Source organism: Mytilus trossulus, chromosome 12 (genome assembly GCF_036588685.1).
Source record: "Mytilus trossulus isolate FHL-02 chromosome 12, PNRI_Mtr1.1.1.hap1, whole genome shotgun sequence".
Classification (NCBI taxonomy): Eukaryota; Metazoa; Mollusca; class Bivalvia; order Mytilida; family Mytilidae; genus Mytilus; species Mytilus trossulus.
Genome location: NC_086384.1, coordinates 33,202,720 through 33,221,552, shown reverse-complemented (window position 1 = coordinate 33,221,552; position 18,833 = coordinate 33,202,720). Strand labels below are relative to the sequence as shown.

The 18,833-nt window shown below is 31.7% G+C and overlaps 1 protein-coding gene across 1 annotated transcript; it reads right to left on the bottom strand.

The window, feature by feature from the left end:
* Positions 1-23: 23 nt before the first annotated feature.
* On the bottom strand, positions 24-17,398 carry LOC134692377 (uncharacterized). Its single transcript, XM_063552827.1, has 7 exons — positions 17,380-17,398; positions 15,627-15,701; positions 7,188-7,475; positions 3,955-4,353; positions 3,552-3,661; positions 95-691; positions 24-53 (listed from the first exon to the last, which is right to left on the bottom strand). Exons 1-7 carry the CDS (start codon positions 17,396-17,398, stop codon positions 24-26), a joined length of 1,518 nt encoding a protein of 505 aa, XP_063408897.1.
* Between the last annotated feature and the right edge of the window lie 1,435 nt (positions 17,399-18,833).

The window sequence follows — 18,833 nt, the reverse complement described above, 5'->3', positions numbered from 1 at the left end:
CAATCTCATCAATTTGGTGTTGCTTAATCATGGACGGAACACCAAATTCGAATCTGTTTAGGTTTTCAGTATGTAGCGTAACATCTGGCCGTACTATTGTGTAACATTTTATCATCGAATTAATTATAAGATTTTTGTATTTCACAATGTCCGGGGATTGTCTGCTGAAAATTTCTTCAATAAGATCTTGTGAAAGCTTTCCATACTCTTGAAGATTTCTCCATTCTTTTGTCTTTCTAGTATCCGTTTTTGATTTAGCAGAGCTTATAATCAACATCATTGCATTCGCCAACCACTGCGGATTCAGTATAACATGGTCGGGATTGCATTTGAGGTAAACTAAAGTGCCATTGTCGTGATGATGAAAGAGAAACTGCTCTAGTTCTTTGGCATTTTTAAAAGGTATAAACATTTCATCCATAACGTTATTGACCTCTACTTTAGAGACAACAGGAATGTTTAATTGTCTTTGTTGATGTAAATGCTTATCAAGTTGAATCCATCGTAATGGCGTTTGAAAATTCCAATTTGTTTGTTTCTTTGAAGACATTATAATTTCACAACGTAAAGGGTCCAAATCACCAAGCTCTTTTACATTTGACACTACGTAATAACCTTTAATGTGCTGTCTACTTTCTGTGGAGTCCTGCATACGACACTTCATCTGTGACACGCATATCTCATCTTGTCCCTTTAAAAAAATTTGACTGTATGTATATAATAATAACATAATTTATATTATCGCTTTTTTTGCATTTTTCCTATAATCTTTTCGGGATAATTTTTCATATCAAGCTACTCGCTAGAGATTGAAAATTATCACTAGAAACTATGCAGGAACTTAGCGTTGCTAAAGAAATTGACATGAAATTGACAACGTCGTCATAGGTAAAATAGCGATAAACAGATTATCATTAGTCATCGCAACTCGATTGGCTTTCTCGCTTGAGCTGGAACGGCTCAAGCGAGAAAATCCTTCTCATTGAGATGATCAACGATAATCTATAAGTAAAACATACTACCATTGTTCCTCGCATTGAAAATAATAAAATAATGGTACATTTACATAATTTTACGTGAATCTTATTTCAAATATGACACGACTACTGACAAAAAATTCTAAGAAGAAAAGGAAACCAAAGGGACATTCGACCTTATTATTCTAAAATAAACTGACAATGCGATGTCTAAAAGCAACAGATAGAAACAGACTAACAACAGTTTACAAAACATAACACGGAAAACCAAGGACTGATCAAACAAACCCTTCAAAAATCTGTGGTGATCTCAGGTGCTCCGGAAGGATGAACAGATCCTGCTCCCCATGTGTTTCCTGTCTTGTTTGTCATGTTAGTACTCACCCGGTGATGAGTTTTTTTTAATTGTAATTTCGACAATTGGAAAATATCCGTTGTGAAACGGACATTCTATAACGGTTAAACAACTTTCTTTTTTTCGTTATAAGAAGTTCCTGTATGAAGTCAGCCTCAAACTAATAAGGAACACGTTGACAAGAACGGTTGATTACAATGGGAATACCGATTGTTTGTTGAAAAATACGTCCCATTACGTTAAAAATAAGTTGTAAATCAAGATTTTAAGCATCTTAATAATGTCAGTTTCAGGAATTTTTATGTTTGAAAGCGAGTGATTTTTTACAAAGTACGAGTTATTCCTCCCTAGAACAAGAAACGTGTATGTACGGAGGCCCTTCTGTTGTTATATGAAATAAAGCAGGACTAACTGTTTCAACTTGTCTTTGAGTTGGAATGTGGGATATTTGTTTAAAGTGTAGAAAAATCAAATCTTTTAATACTTTTAGGAGACGCGAGAGTCCTAGATTGTCTGAGCTCCAACAGATCTTTTGAATTTTTAGTATTCACATCTGATGCAGTTACACAATAAATTTGAAGCCCTGATTTAGTTGCTAAATAAGCTGATGCCAATAATTTTGAAAAACGCGTCATGGAGCACTTGGAATTCCTTGCAATATAACGCTGTTTGTAAGGAGAAATTATGTATTCAAGATATCTAATATTGTAATGGAAGATCCAGTTTTCATAACTGATTTTAATATCAAAGAAACATAGAACAAGCCTATTCTCTTCCAAAATTGACTCATTGGTATGTATCGTAAGAGTATATGATGAGTTTCTAAGTGAGTTGTCAATACTCAATTTATTTGAAAGCAGTTTATGTAGTGGTCATTAACCGCTTGGCCACCGAGGTTCATAAAATTATCAAGTTAAATAGTTTCAAATTGGTATAAAAAAACTGATATTTCCTTTTTTACTCTGAAATTAAGATACACCGCTTGGCCACCGAGGTTCATAAAATTATCAAGTTAAATAGTTTCAAATTGGTATAAAAAAACTGATATTTCCTTTTTTACTTTGATATTAAGATACACCAACACACCTTAACTATTCATTACAAAAAATAGTAAACGTCAAATGAGTGACAATATATAACTATTTACCAAAGATCAAAGGACTAGGAGATAGCTTTCTACCAACACAAATAAATATTGAATAGTTTAAGCTTTTTTTTCTAGTATTAACACACAAACCCTAATTTAAACAAGGTGTTAAGGTGACGAAAAACAATATGCATAACATATATATTATCTGATATATATGTAGGTCTTGAATCTAGATACAAAATAAATCTCTGTCCAGTTATAATAAAATATTAAACTGATTGCACATTAAGCAAAACAAAAATGAATTTTAAGATAATTGAAATGTGCAAGTGACTTTGTTTCTAGTTTATTGTATCAACTTTAGGGGATTACTATGTTTTACTCTGATTGCATGACAGTTTTATCGCGGAAGAGCTGATTTTTTAAAACAATTTAAACGAACTATTAGAAAAAATTGTTTTGTGTCTGGGTAATCTTGACAAAATAGTATAGCATATTTTGGAAAATGTCAAACTATGTTTGTTAAGAACTTAAATATTTAAAATTAGATTCACGTAAATGTATGATAAAAGGATACGCAGAAAACTTTGAAACAAATAATATTTTCTCCAAAAATATTTCAATATTAATTCAAATGTTAATGCTCATTTGATAACTTTATTCAATATATTGCAACCAAGTAATTTGGGGTTCCTGTTGTTTAATCTTTAGTTTTCTATGTTGTGTCATGAGTACTTTTATTTGTCTGTTTGTCTTTTTCATTTCAGCCATGGCGTTTTCAGTTTATTTTAGATTTGTTAGTTTGACTGTCCCTCTGGTATCTTTCGTCCCTCTTTTAGTATGCTTTTGTAAATATGATTAGGATTATTATGTCTGTTTTTTTTTCCGTTGTCAACATAATGGAACTTTATGCAACTGTGGTACAAGTGAGAGGTTAGTTAGCTACAAAACCATGTTTAATTCGCCATTTTCTACATAAGAAAATGTCTGTATAAAAAAACAGGAATATGACAGTTGTTATCCATTCCTTTTATGTGTCTGTGCTTTTGATTTTTGCCATTTGATTATGGACTTTCCGTTCTGAATTCGCCTGGGCTTTTTTTATACTAATAAATCTGAGATATCTTACATCAAATTTGTCCTTAAAGGTGCCTACAATAAAAACTGACAAATCGTCATCTTCAGGGGAATGAGTTTTATTCATGCATCGAATAAACTCCGGCCAAAATATCAAACCACCTGCAATTGAATATAAGATAAAATTAATTACAATATGTTTGATAAATTAAACTTCAGTTTTGAGTTATTAAAAATGACTGACAAACTAATAAAAGAGATATAAAGTTAAACAGATTAACATTAGATGGTTGTAAGGCAAAGTACTCTTGACCTTAATTCATTTGAACTTATACTTTTTTTAGCATTACTCAGTTTTTTAGTTACGAGATTCAATAAAGAATAAGTTTTGTTAAATTAAATTGAAATAGATTTCGACCGAAATAATTGACTTAAGGATTCAGCTTTATACTTACAATCATCATTGTCTTGCATATTTTCTGTAACATTGACTGTCACAATATATACAGCATTTTTTCCAAAAAGGGAAAGATAGGCACTACATATTTCTTCATCTCCTGGGAGGTCCCATATTTCTATCAGTACTGTATCTTCACCGGTCATGTCGACATTGACAATGTCACTCAAATCAAGGTATTTATTCTCTGGCTCAGAATCGATCGAATCTGATGAGAGTGACTTGACTACATGCACATTTGAGTTATTGTCATATGTCGAAGCTCTGTTCTTTCCTTTAAATGATTTGTCTTTCTTGTTTTCTTTTTCTTTATAGATTGCTTCAGACTGTATAATTATCTTATTTTGACAGCAAGCAGCCAAAATTCTCTCATTTATATTGGTTTCATATTCGTATTCTGGTAAAAAAAAAAGTGAAGAGGAAAGGAAAGTAACAAAGTGTGAGATTAAATTTTAACACTATATTTCAATTCCGTTCCTTCAGATCAAAATATAACAATATGTAAATACCACTGTTTTATTGACGACTATGTTCACCAAATTTACAATAAATTCAAGCCAGTTTGTCTTCATATTTTTTAAAGTGTCTTATAAACACATAGGATTAAATATATACAATTATTACAGGATTTCATAACGAACCGTTCTGTAGTATAATTATATAAGAGTTACTCGGACAAAGACTGTGAACTGTAATTCAGGTCAGACAAGAAATCAAAATTAGTATCAATTTGTCCATGAACCTAAACTCTACATTCCTTTAAAAAGGGGGAAATGTTTTGAAAAATCAAATTTATTAAAATCTATTCTTTTTTTTAAAACATATTGCAAATTATATAATTACATTAAATAAAAATAACCCTTCATTGCTTTGTTACGTACTTTTCTGGATTACTTTTATATCAATGAGAAAGCGATAACCCCTAAATTTGTAAAAAGACTTAGGATGTAACAATTCCTAAAGAGCGTCATGACCAAAAAGGACATATAAAAGGATATATCATTCCAACTAAGCTAAACTTTGCTTGATGAAGTTGGAACCAGAGTTTCTCAATAAGTTCCCAATCAGTGTTATATCAACACGGAAGACAGCTTATATTTTTTTTTATAAAAAATTTGGAAAGGCAGATTTTTGTGATGGTAAAGGCTAGAGTTGATTTAATTTTCTACATATATAGTAAAAGAAGCCATATTAAAAAAATTATGGCGTATTCAGAGATATGAACCAAAAACTGCATTTTACCCTATGTACTACTTTTAGCCATGTCGGCAATCTTGGTTCGCGGGAGGGGTCATCGGATACATTTTTAAAACTAGATACCATAATGATGATTATAGACAAGTTTGGTTAAATATGACTCAGTAGTTTCAGAGAAGAAGATTTTTTTGTAAACGATTACGAAAAATTGTTAAAAAATTAACCCTAAAAGGCAATAACTCCTTAAGGTGTCAACTGACCACTTTGGTCATGTCGACTTATTTGTAGAACTTTTTTGAATATTTTTGCTGTTTGCTGTTTGCTGTTTAATATTTATCTCTATCTTCAATAATATTCAAGATAATAACCGAAAACGTATCAAATATAAGAGAACTACGACACTACAGAGACACAACACCGAAACGTAACACACACAGAAACGAACAACACGGAGCCTTGGCTCCGTGTAGAAGGCCGTACTTTAACCTATAATGGTTTAATTTTTAAATTGTTATTTGGATGGAGAGTTGTCTCATTGGCACTCACACCACATCTTCCTATATCTATATAATATAACAATGGCCCATTTTCTGACTTTGAACAGGGCATTTTATAAAAAAAAAATGATGGGTTGAACCTGGTTTTTTGGCATGCCAAACTTCCCGCTTTAATGGCAGTGTTAATTATAACATTAAAATGACAACATTACACGACAGGGTTCCAATAAATATGGGAGAAAATATAGAACAGAGAAACAAACGAATAATAGCCAGCAAAAGGTAATAGGTTAGAAAATGCGTTGGTTTCAGATATAATCCAAAATCTACATTTTACCCCTATTTTCTATTTTTAGCCATGGCGGCCATATTGGTTAGTTGGCCAGGTCAATGGACACATTTTTAAACTAAAAAAACTAATGATGATTGTGACCTAAATTTGACCAGGAAGTAACAGAGGATACGTTTTTTTTGTAAAAGTTAACGCCGGACGCCAAGATCACATAGCACTTCTGGCAGGGTGAGTTAAAAACCAACATATTTTCCACATGCATATTATCCTCTTTGAAAGCTTAATATTATAGAAAAAATAATTTTTCGATAAAACTCTTTGCTCGTATCTTTATTTCACGGACACGATATCAAAATAAGGCTGTTTTATGGCAAAATTGCTATCTTTTACTAAATGTAGAAACTAAGTTTGAAACCCTATTGCCAAAAATTGAGGCTGTCATTAAGTAGATTTTAATAATTTTTTAATCTTAGAATTCAAGGAGCTAAAACAGTGGCATTAAAACTATCAAATGAATAAGAAAATATCAATATAGTATTATCTTTTAGCGTATTTTAATTAAATGATATGTAGATAATGATAAATATGAAGATGAAAAGCCATTTAGAGAAACATAAATACTAAATATATACGTTGTTTCCTTTTTTGATATTATTAATTAGTTATCAAATTATCTTCGATAATGATAATATAAAACTTCAATTTCTGTAAACGATTCGAAATAGTTGTGCCAGTGTACTTTCAGTTTTCTTTTCCAACTTACTTCAATTGTCTTTCATCATAATCTCCGAAATGGCTGATCGAAACTGACTGATACATTTGACATACGTATCATTAAACCTCCAGAGAAATAAAAGAGCGCCAGTCCTAGATATTCTGAATGTCAGCGCATATCAAGAAGCAACACCTCAACAAAATGTCTTTAACGCTTAAACTTTCGTACACATTTAAGAAATTAATCATGTGAAATTTTAATATACATTTGAATAAACTCGCATACGATATGGATTTGAGATTGCGATTACAATGTTGAGTTGTAATATTGTCTCCAAGGGCAACAATATTCGCATAAATTCGGTAAACATTGATGTTAACTGCACAAGTTTTCAATATCGGACGGACCTACATGAGAATTTACCAGACAAGACTATAAACCACATATGACACTTTAATTTTCAGTAAACTACACTGTTTTATATATTATGTTTTCGAAACTTTTAAGACTTAAATATCTAACATAAATACCATCTAGAAATATCCATTTTCCATCTTCTACCCTAGCCTTGCAATTTAAGGAATGAATTTCCATTGCATTTGCTTTTTCAACTGACGCATTTGTTTTCTTTAAAAGACGTCTAGCTAAGAGAGATTTTCCAGATTCCTTTTTGCCTACTATTACAATTCTTATTTTATTGATTTTCTCTGTGCCATCTTGCAGACATGCATTGTAGGTTTTGGCTGCATTGACGTCCAAAGCCGCTAAAACTTGTGGAACAGTTTTCTTTGGGAAATAGTCTTTGTATTCTTTTGACCCTTTAATATAAAATAATTAAAAGAGTATTTATTAAAAGTATTAAAGATAAAGGATTTACTACCAGTATTTTTTTTGTTTTAAACTCTAATTGATCCTTTATTGCACATATTGCTGTTTAACAATTAAACTTGGTGTACAGCATTTCATCACTTTTCCCTGTTAAATTACCACTGAATACCCAGGGATAATATTCAGTAAAATTAACTAGTAAATTACATTGGTTTAATTAACACATTAAACTATTATTATACTAGTAGTTGTTACAAATTTTCTTTGCTACTTCACAAAAAGCGTTTTCAGATATATTCATAAAAAAAATTTATATACACAATATATTTTTTTTTACGGAAATTGATCATTCATCCGGACTGACTTTAAGGGTTCTTTTATTGTTTAATCAGAAACGAATATTGCGTTCAAGGGAAAACGGTACTATTTATTCTGACATAGGCGACAATAATAACATTTTCTAACTTTACAAGTTTTTATAATAAAAACCTGGATAAAACAGTTATGTGTGGTGTAAGTACTTTATAATTCTGATTTAAAAATTGAAGCCAAATAGTATCATGACCAATTTCCGGAGCTTGTTTATGTAGTCCATGCCCACCACCATTTTACGCCTTATTTATGAAATTTTGGAAGCCTTTTCGAATAATTCTCTAGAAAATATTTCAATAGGTTTTAAAATTTATATTGTAAATTTACACACTGCAGTTATTCATAGATAATAATGTATATATATATATATATCTACTAGTATCAGGTAAACTGAACATATCAATGATATTTGGCAATACGCTCAAGGTCAGACTACATGTGACAGACAGACTTGAACACTTTCCCGTGGCCATTTTTTGCTATATTCTCAAACAATAATTGCACGACTTTATCAGTAATCCTTCTCTAATAGACTTTTATTTGAGCTTGAGCAGGCTATACTTAGCGTTCATTACTGCTCTGACTTTAAAACAGTAACTAACTATGTTTCTATATTGACAAGATCTTATAATTGTGAGTTATATTCCCTGGTTCGAAATGTTTTATGTACTCTTTCTCTCTCGGCTAAAATTCTTAAAAAATATATATCTGATGAATCTTATCTTCGATACACTATTGAAGCTTGTAATCTATCCGTTGGTAATCCAATGACTTTGTTGACATCAATTGTTTAACTTTTCGTTGTTAAATTTACATGGTACATGACAATTGGTCTTTATTGTTCACGACTTCTTGAAATCATTATCCTCCAATTTGCACCCTTTAGTTGTCATACCACCAATAACTCCCTAACATTTAGAACGTATGTGAAAGTAGGCCTACTTGGACAAACAATAGTGCATTTGATGTCATTGTTCACCTAAACCAACCAAAAAATTTGCAGAAATGAATCTTTTGTTGAAAGAGAAATATATTAAGACCATTTTGAGCCAAATTTTACCTGTCTAGGAGTGTGCATTTAAAATTGAGGATTAATGCGCTCCGTGGTATACTAATTTGAGATTTCCAGAAAACCAGGGGTTATTTTTAGTGGTACCTCCTTTCGGAAGTTCTCTTCTTTCTTATATGATTTTGAATGTATGTTGAAAATTGGCATGCAGAAAGGTGACATCTGTACAATTCAGGATATACATAGTTTTTATAAAGTTAAACTTCAGGTAAAATATTTAGAAAGCTGTGAAAATTGCAAAATTTGGTTGAACAGAAAAGGACTTTTAATTAGTGGTATGACACCTTTAAGCGAAATGCGGTGAAACATCAAAATCAGAAAACAATTGATTTTTTTTGTCTTAACTAATCATTTGAAATAATAGTAGCCACATTTCAATCTTTTTGGGAGCAAAATGTCACATATTGCAAATTTAGAGCCTAAAACTTCAGTTTGTGCTATTTTTAGCTTTTCTCAACCTGACACTATGCTTATAATATAAAAAAAATACCCTTAATTGTTATAAATGCACAGAAAGTTGTTTCTGTGGTGTTAAACATTAAAACATAGGTTATTTACTACCCCCAAACAATTTTGTCATGCAGATTTAATGAAATTCTTTGAATTTTACTCCTTATATAATTGCGTCATACTATGTACTTGGTAGATAGCATAGCCTAATATTAACACTGCAGAAACTCACAAAAATACCATTTATTATTCCAAATGAAATTTTTATATCTTAAATTTTATTAACTGATGTAAATAAAAACAGTTAAATGAGCATGTCTGCACTTTTGATCAATTCGTTGTACTTTACTGACACCAGATGAAAAAAAGGGGGGTCAATATTCCTTGACACTTCAATACCTTGGATATTTTACCAAATTCATTGCAAAAATTGTTGAAAGTCTTTAAAGTAGTAGAACAAACAAGGAAAAATCAGCAAAAACTGATCTTGATATTAAAAGTTTATGTTCCTGTAGCCAAAAATGAAATTTTCAAGTGTTTTCTATCAAAGTAATACATTACAGTCAATTTAAATTGAGCTGTGAAATTTTTAATATAAGTCGCATTATGCTCAGAAAGGCTGTTTTGAAATTCAAATTAACTAAGGATTAAGAATAAAGCAAAACAAAAGATTTCTTATCAATTTTTTTGTCTCTTTAGGTATCATACTACCAATTACTCCCTCAAATTTAGAACGTATGTGAAAGTAGGCCTACTTGGACAAAAAAGAGTGCAGTTGTGGTCATTGTTCAACTAAACCAACCAACAAATTTGCAAAGATGTCACTTTTGTTGAAAGAGAAATATATTAAGACCATTTTGAGCCAAATTTTACCTGTCTAGGAGTTTGCATTTAAAATTGAGGATTAATGCGCTCCGTGGTATACTTATTTAAGATTTCCAGAAAACCAGGGGTTATTTTTAGTGGTACCTCCTTTCGGAAGCTCTCTTCTTTCTTATATGATTTTGAATGTATGTTGAGAGTTGGCATGCAGAAAGGTGACATCTGTACAATTCAGGATATACCTAGTTTCTAAAAAGTTAAACTTAAGGTAAAATATTTAGAAAGCTGTGAAAATTGCAAAATTTGGTTGAACAGTTAGGGACTTTTAATTGGTGGTATGACACCTTTAACATATCTTTTAATTTGACATTAGAATATAGCAAAGTGCTCTCGACCAATGAGATGGTAGATTTTGATAGCTCTTAATTGTGAAGAATAAATGTAAATCATGTTCTTAGTAAGGGATTATTCTATTATTTGGGTCTATTTAAAGTTCAAAACAAAGAGTTTTTATAACTGAGTTACAACTGCCCCGAATCACATTAATCAAGATTAAAAGATTTATTACAGTGATATAAACTGACTAAACGTTGAATTGAGAAACAAATCCAAAAATCTAAATACTGTATAAACATTCATTTTCGTGGGGTTAAAATTTCGTGGTTTTGTATCCAAAAATAAGTTCGTGGGGATTAATTTTCGTGGATTTTTAGTTTAGAAAACAATTATATAAATGACACTTTATAATTGACAATACTTAATAAACCTGATATGAACTTTCGCTGTTGGGAAAAATCAATAATTGCATTTCATAGTAACAGTGATTTAGTCAGATCATAAAATAACGTAAATCTACAGTTAAATTTTCGTTGGGGTTTTAATTTCGTGGATAATTCTTATCCACGAAATAAACGAAATTAAATCCCCAACGAAAATTTCTGCTTTTACAGTAAGTTGAAGTTTACTGGTGAAGTAAAATGTGTACCTTTAATGGTATTACGAAAATATTAATACCTTCAAATTACTATATATTAAACAATATCAAAGCAATGCAAACAAGAATGTGTCAAAAGTACACGGATGCCCCACTCGCACTATCCTTTTCCATGTTCCATGGACTGTGAAATTGGGTAATAATCTAATTTGGCATTAAAATAAGAAAGATTATTCTATAGGGAACATATGTACTAAGTTTCAAGTTAATTGGACTTCAATTTTATCAAAAACAACCTTGACCAAAAACTTTAACCTGAAATTCCCACTTTCATTTTCTATGTTCAGTGGACCATGAAATTGGGGTCAAAAGTCTAATTTGGCTTAAAAATTATAAAGATCATATCATAAGCGACAAGTGTATTAAGTTTCAAGTTGATTGGACTTCAGCTTCATCAAAAACTACCTTGACCAAAAACTTTAACCTGAAACTCTGACTTTCCTTTTCTATGTTCAGTGGACCGTGAAATTGGGGTAAAAGTCTAATTTGGATTTAAAATTATAAAGATCATATCATTAGCAACAAGTGTATTAAGTTTCAAGTTGATTGGACTTCAGCTTCATCAAAAACTACCTTGACCAAAAACTTTAACCTGAACGAACGGACGCACAGACGGAATAACGGACGAACGAACGGAGCCACAGACCAGAAAACATAATGCCTCTCTACTATTGTAAGTGGGGCATAAAAAGAAATTAAGGTTTAAGATCCTAAATCTTCAGCTTTTAAAAACTCTGAATACGGAACCAGCGGTTAGGAAGAATAGTTAGTTCTAATATTCCGATAAAATAAAATAAAAAAACCAACTGGAATTTGATTTGACTTGACAAAAAAGTAGTTGATTCAAAGAAAATAGAAGATGATTCAAAAAGCCGGAACCGAAATATGTTATAGATAATGCATATGTTAAGGTTTTTCTTGTCGTAGAATACACCGAGGGGTGTCAGGATTGATCAAATGAAAGACCGACCAAAGGGAGGTCTTTCTTTGATCAATCCTGACACCCTGAGGTGTGTTCTACGACAAGAAAAACCTTAACATATGCATTATCTGACTTATATACCGTATAAAAATTAATCTTTTTTATAAAGATTTGCAAAATTTAGTATCCTATTTTACCGACAACACTAAAGTGGGATATTCCTTTCTAATGCGTTCAGATTTTAATACTCCCTACGGCTCATTTAGAATGTGAAATAAAACTCACTAATAAATCTAGATATAAACCTTTTAAAAAATATTATCCATACACAATAAAAAATAGTACTGTAACTGCATGAAGTAAGACACAAATGTATTGTTACCATCCGATAACGGTGTATGACAAATACAAGACACATTGTAAGTAATTCATTGTACCACTTAGTTTATGGAAAAGGGGGGGGTATGTTTTTTTTTCTTTTTGGGTATGTCTTTTTTCTTTTTGTAATGTCATTTCTATCGCGGAAAAGTGGTTATTTTTTTAACAATTTTAATTGAATCGAATGAAAAATTCAGAAAGATTGTCTTTTGAATAGCAATACATTTTGTTCACCGATAATCAGGATATAATTATGTACCCTCCGCACCCGACCCTTTTATGAGTTACGTTAATGTTATTCAATAGAATATAAGATTATCTTATTAGTTGATCTTTTGATAGAGTAAAAGGTATACATAAATTTGAAAAAGTTAAGAACTGACACGAAGACGAATATAAATACATGTAGGTCACACTATGATTTCCTATTCAGCGTTTATCGTCCTGAACATGCATGAAATATTTGCCACTGAACGTTAAGCAAGCAACCACAAATCAACCAACCTATGCAGTGTGACTCAATAAGATTTTCAAAATCTAACACACGAATACGTTAAATCTGGCTTTTTCTTTATGAAAGTCTATATTAAAATTCATCTCACATATATGAAAATGTTTCTTTATTGTAGCGATAAATTAACAAAACTTAACGTGTTATTTGTTTCTAAAATTAAAATGCGGGCAATGAAGGTTTCTTTTACATCTATCATCGATTGAACTTTAAAATATAAATTTCCAAATCGGCAACAAAAAACTATCAGACGAATAAAATTTTGAAGTAAATTATAGATTGCATTTTTATCAAGGAAAATAATGACCTCACACAGGTCATTATTTTATGCCTTTGAGCATATTTTATTGAAACATGGTATCGTCCAGGTTGATTCTGAAAAAGAATGACCTGTCGTTCTAAAAGAAAGTAACTCCATATAGGTATATAATAGCTGTGAAATAAAATTAACTGCAACTCTAATGTATTTATCGATTTAAACTGTAAATGTAAAATAATAATTCCTCGTTAAAATATTACATGATTTACATGTATGCTGACAACCAGGATACATGTTCAACTACCTTTGCTTTGTTCTGTGTTGTGTCGCCGTATGCCTAAAACAAAACTTATTTAAAACTATTTCCCAAATTATAAGGAAGTCCTAACATCCTTAAAATTAAATACAAATGAAATGCTGAAAAACAAAGTCATGCATCAATAATAAACATTTAATATACATTGACCATGCTGACAAAGAAACTTATTCTTGAATACAACCAATCAAGAGATCATTTGAGCCTTGAGCACATTTCAATATTCTAGGTTTGTAAGATAATGATAATCCATTACTTCATGATAAGTACACGCTAACATTCGTACTGAATCATGAAGAAAAGATTATAATTCCACTACATAAACTAACCTTCCTTTCAAGAATATATTTTCTAGTTCACGATGATGAACATAAATGCAATATGTTGTTCCAAGCCAACGAATGTCTTTTTTTTCGTTTTTGTCTCTCAAAAAGATATCATATAGCATATCTCGGTAATTTTTCCTCAAAAGGTGTATATCAATATTCTAGTCCGGTATACCTCTTTGTAGAAACTGTAAAGTCAGTGTTCTTTGTCAATTGTAGGAGAAAAATTTCTGACCAAAATCTCACTCATTAAATCACATTCTTCGAATGTCTCGATGGTGTGCTTTCTCACAGTATGTGGCTCGAATCTTTTTTATATAAAGATATCAATGCATGATCTCCAATGTTGATACGGCTGCATAAAGTGCCGAAAATGATATATGTGTCTTTGGTGAAACAATTAAGTGCCAGTCTTTGTAAGAATCATGCAATTAGGTAAAAATTAAAACATAATAAGAAAAAACCAACCGAGCTAATCGTTCTATATATATACTAACCATCATTCTGAGTTAAAAAGTATTAGTCTTTCGTTTGTGTGTGTTTGGTAATATCAAATATCTTGGTTAGATAAGTGGTTAGAATGATAGCAAATTACAGAGTTATCTCCCCTTATTCATTAATTTCTAGTGCATTTCAACCAAATGGTATCTTCTTTTACCAGAACAGAAAATGGAAATGAATGTTATTTTTGTGCATAACTACATATTATGAACTGAAATCAATGTCAAACTGGGTGGTTTTTTTTGTCATGTTTTCACCACTGCCTGAGTCTTAGGCAGACTGGCACTTAAGGCAAATACATTTGTTTTATTTTTTCGAGAGCTTTAGAAATAGTACTATTAAACGTACCGAACTGAAAGGTCAATATAAAAAGAAGATGTGGTATGATTGCCAATAGAACAACTGTCCACAAGAGACAAAAATGACACTGACATTATCAACTATAGGTCACCGTATGGCCTTCAACAATGAGCAAGGCCCATACCGCATAGTCAACTATAAAAGGCCCAGATAAGACAATGTAAAACAATTCAAACGACAAAACTTACGGCCTTATTAAAAAAAAAAATGAACGAAAAACAATTATGTAACGCATAAACAATTGACAACCACTGAATTACAGGCTCCTGACTTTGGACAGACATAAACATATATAATGTGGCGGGATTAAACATTTAAGCGGGATCCAAACCCTCCCCCAGTCTGTCAAAATAATCATTAAAATTTCATAGACCAGTATTTGCCAGTCAGTTCCAGTTGATGAGTATTTTTTGCGACAATAAATTCCGGTAAATACCACTGGTATATCCAAGTGCTGAAAAAACTGCACAACCACGAGTCTGTGTACGTGGTACTTTTGAAACCGCGGATTCTATGAAGTGGTGTTGCTTTCAATATCCTGGTAAAGTCTATGATACATGAATTTTAGTGGTAGAATTGCGGTAGTAAAAGGTAGTTTTTGATGTTGTTCAAGTCCAATCAAATTGCCGTGTTGACTTGATAACCTCTTATAATAAGTTTATTTACATGATCGGTAAGATTACCAGGATATATTCTAATAAGTTCGAGTAATCCCCATTAAAACACTTTTTCCTGCTTTTACATTACATAAAATGGGTAATGACATTCGTACCATATTTCTATCTCATAACAATGTTAAAAAGTCATTTTGTTATCATTATTGAAAACTCTTATCATGATATAACTATAAAATTTACAAACCCTGATCTATCCTAGAGATTTTGGCCTGTTCATAATTATCATCATTATCATTGTATACTGGATCTAAATAATCTTCTGAAAAACATGGAGAAACCAGGTTTGTATGACCATAATTTTATTCATTTTTAATCTTATTGTTATTACAATAATTATTGAAGAAGACTTCATGTTGATGTTGCGAAAAGCAGGCGTATGAACAAAATGTCTCATTTGTTGTTGTCATAAAACAGAGCAAAGAACGATTGTGATTATTATTTGTCATTTATAACAGCGACAGATGTTCAATAAGAGCCATGTGTTTCATGACGGCGTTAGGAAAACTTTTCAAGAAGAAGCTCGAATTGAACCCTCGACTTAATAGTTTTCTTTTACATTGTGTCTTGATTATAATTCCACACAATTTTACAAATATGTCATCATACAAAACATCAAGCTTTTAAACAATGCTAGCTTCAAAGATATGTTTGGTTGGATACATACAAATTATGCTTTGTCCCTTCAAGGACAAGATAATTGTTTTACTTATTATTTCAAAATGCATTTCAAATAAGGATGAACATTACCTATGTAAATTCAAATGCTGTTATACAAATCCAAAAGGACAGAACTTTATAACCGACCATATGCATTCTAAAATACCTTTGAAATGATCGAAATTTTAGAAGACATCGAGGAATGTAATATTGCCCTTAGAGTAAGAATTTCAGAATTAACAATGAAGGTCAGTTTCAATTGTCGAACGACAGAATAATAGAAATTGTTGTACTAAGAATTACAATAGTAGTATGAAATATGTAGGGAAAAAAATATCATTTCTTTTCCATGTTTTTTGGGGGATATTTTATATAATTGTCAACATTATTCGTTTTGCAGAAATAAAATGCATAAAAGCAAAAATATCATCAACATTCGAAATAATTGAAGAATGATTGTTGATCGTGACAGCAACCACATTCGTATGCTCATATTGACAGCAGTTGTTTACTAAGATGTTTAAGCCAATATATTTGATCGATAGTCAGTACTTCGATCGATGGTTTTGACTCACGACCTGATAGTATGATTTTTGTTCGAAAAGATAGGAAGACTGATACGTTTAAGTTAACTTCCTTTTTTTTAGCTCACCTGACCTGAAAGGTCAAGTGAGCTTTTCTCATCACTTGGCGTCCGTCGTCCCTCGTCCGTCGTCCGTAAACTTTTACAAAAATCATCTCCTCTGAAACTACTGGGCCAAATTCTACCAAACTTGGCCACAATCATCCTTGGGGTATCTAGTTTAAAAAATGTGTCCGATGACCTGTCCATCCAACCAGGATGGCCGCCATGGCTAAAAATAGAACACAGGGGTAAAATGTATTTTTTGGCTTATATCTTTGAAACCAAAGCATTTAGAGCAAATCTGACACAAGTAAAGTTGTTGATCAGGTCAAGATCTATCTGCCCTGAAATTTTCAGATGAATCCGACAACCCGTTGTTGGGTTGCTGCCCCTAAATTGGTTATTTTAAGGAAATTTTGCAGTTTTTGGTTATAATCTTGAATACTATTATAGATAGAGATAAACTGTAAACAGCAATAATGTTTAGAAAAGTAAGACCTACAAATAAGTCGAATGACCAAAATTGTCAGTCAATCCCTTAAGGAGTTATTGCCTTTTATAGTCAAATTTTAACAACTTTTCGTCATCTTTTGTAACTTTTCTAAAAAACATTGTGGTTTATAGTTTGAAAAATGTGTACGATGACCCAGCCTACCAAACAAAATGGCCGACATGGCTAAAATTAGAACATAGTGGTAAAATGCAGTTTTTGCTTTAAATCTTTGAAACTAAGACATTTAGGGCAAATCCTTCAAAATTTAAATGTCCATCAGAATATGATATATCCCCTCACAAATTTTCAGATGAATCCGACAACCCAAAAATTGGAATTTTTGCAGTTTTTGGTTATTATCTTGAATGCTATTATAGATAGAGATAAACTGTAAACAGCAATAATGTTCAACAAAGAAAGATCTACAAATAAGTCAGCATGATCAAAATTGTTAGAAGTTAGCAATATCCTTTAACTCTACTTTCCACTATATAGATGACGTTCTTTCACTAAACAATTCAAAATTTGGTGACTATGTGGATCGCATCTATCCCATCGAATTGGAGATAAAGGATACTACAGATACAGTTAAGTCGGCTTCATATCTTGACTTACATCTAGAAATTGACAATGAGGGTCGGTTGAAGACAAAACTTTACGACAAAAGAGATGATTTCAGCTTTCCTATTGTGAACTTTCCATTTCTAAGTAGCAACATTCCAGCAGCACCTGCATACGGGGAATATATCTCCCAATTGATACGATATTCCCGTGCTTGCATTTCCTATCATGATTTTCTTGATAGAGGGTTACTGCTCACAAGGAAGCTATTAAACCAAGAGTTCCAAATGGTGAAGTTCAAATCATCCCTTCGTAAATTTTACAGACGCCATCACGAGTTGGTTGACCGTTATGGAATAACCGTTTCACAAATGATATCGGATATGTTCCTTACGTCGTAACTACAATCCCCTTCCCTTTCATGAATTTGACCTACCGAATTAGACTATTTACCGGATTTGTAATCACATAAGCAACACGACGGGTGCCGCATGTGGAGCAGGATCTGCTTACCCTCCCGGAGCACCTGAGATCACCCCTAGTTTTTGGTGGGGTTCGTGTTGTTTATTCTTTAGTTTTCTTTGTTGTGCCATGTGTACTATTGTTTTTCTGTTTGTCTTTTTCATTTTTAGCCATAGCGTTGTCAGTTTGTTTTAGATTTACGAGTTTGACTGTCCCTTTGGTGTCTTTCGTCCCTCTTCTTTTAGAGGACCCCTTAAGGAGTTATTGCCCTTTATTGTCAATATTGAACAACTTTTCCTCATTTTTGTAACTTGTATAAAATCTTCTTTCTAAACTACTTTGCCAAATTTAACCAAACTTATCCACAATCATAATACAAGGGTATCTATTTCAAAAAAGAGTTTCTAATGACCCCACCTACCAATCAAGATGGCCGACATCAGTAATTATAGTAACAGGTGAGCGACACAGACACTTGAGAGCCTTTAGTTTGGACAGGTTAAAATTTAAAACAGAAAGGTTTAGTTAACTTCAAAGATTTGTTACCCGGTTAGTACACTGAACTGACAAAAAAGAAATAAATCATAAAATTA

Bases quoted from the DNA above. Each gene is read 5' to 3' on its own strand.
- LOC134692377 (XM_063552827.1), bottom strand. The intron at 7,476-15,626 runs GTTTGTAAATTT...TTTATATTAAAG, and splicing joins AATCTCTAGGATAGATCAGG to GGTCAAAAGAATACAAAGAC. The intron at 692-3,551 runs GTAAGATATCTC...ATTTTTTTAAAG, and splicing joins CCTTTAAGGACAAATTTGAT to GGACAAGATGAGATATGCGT.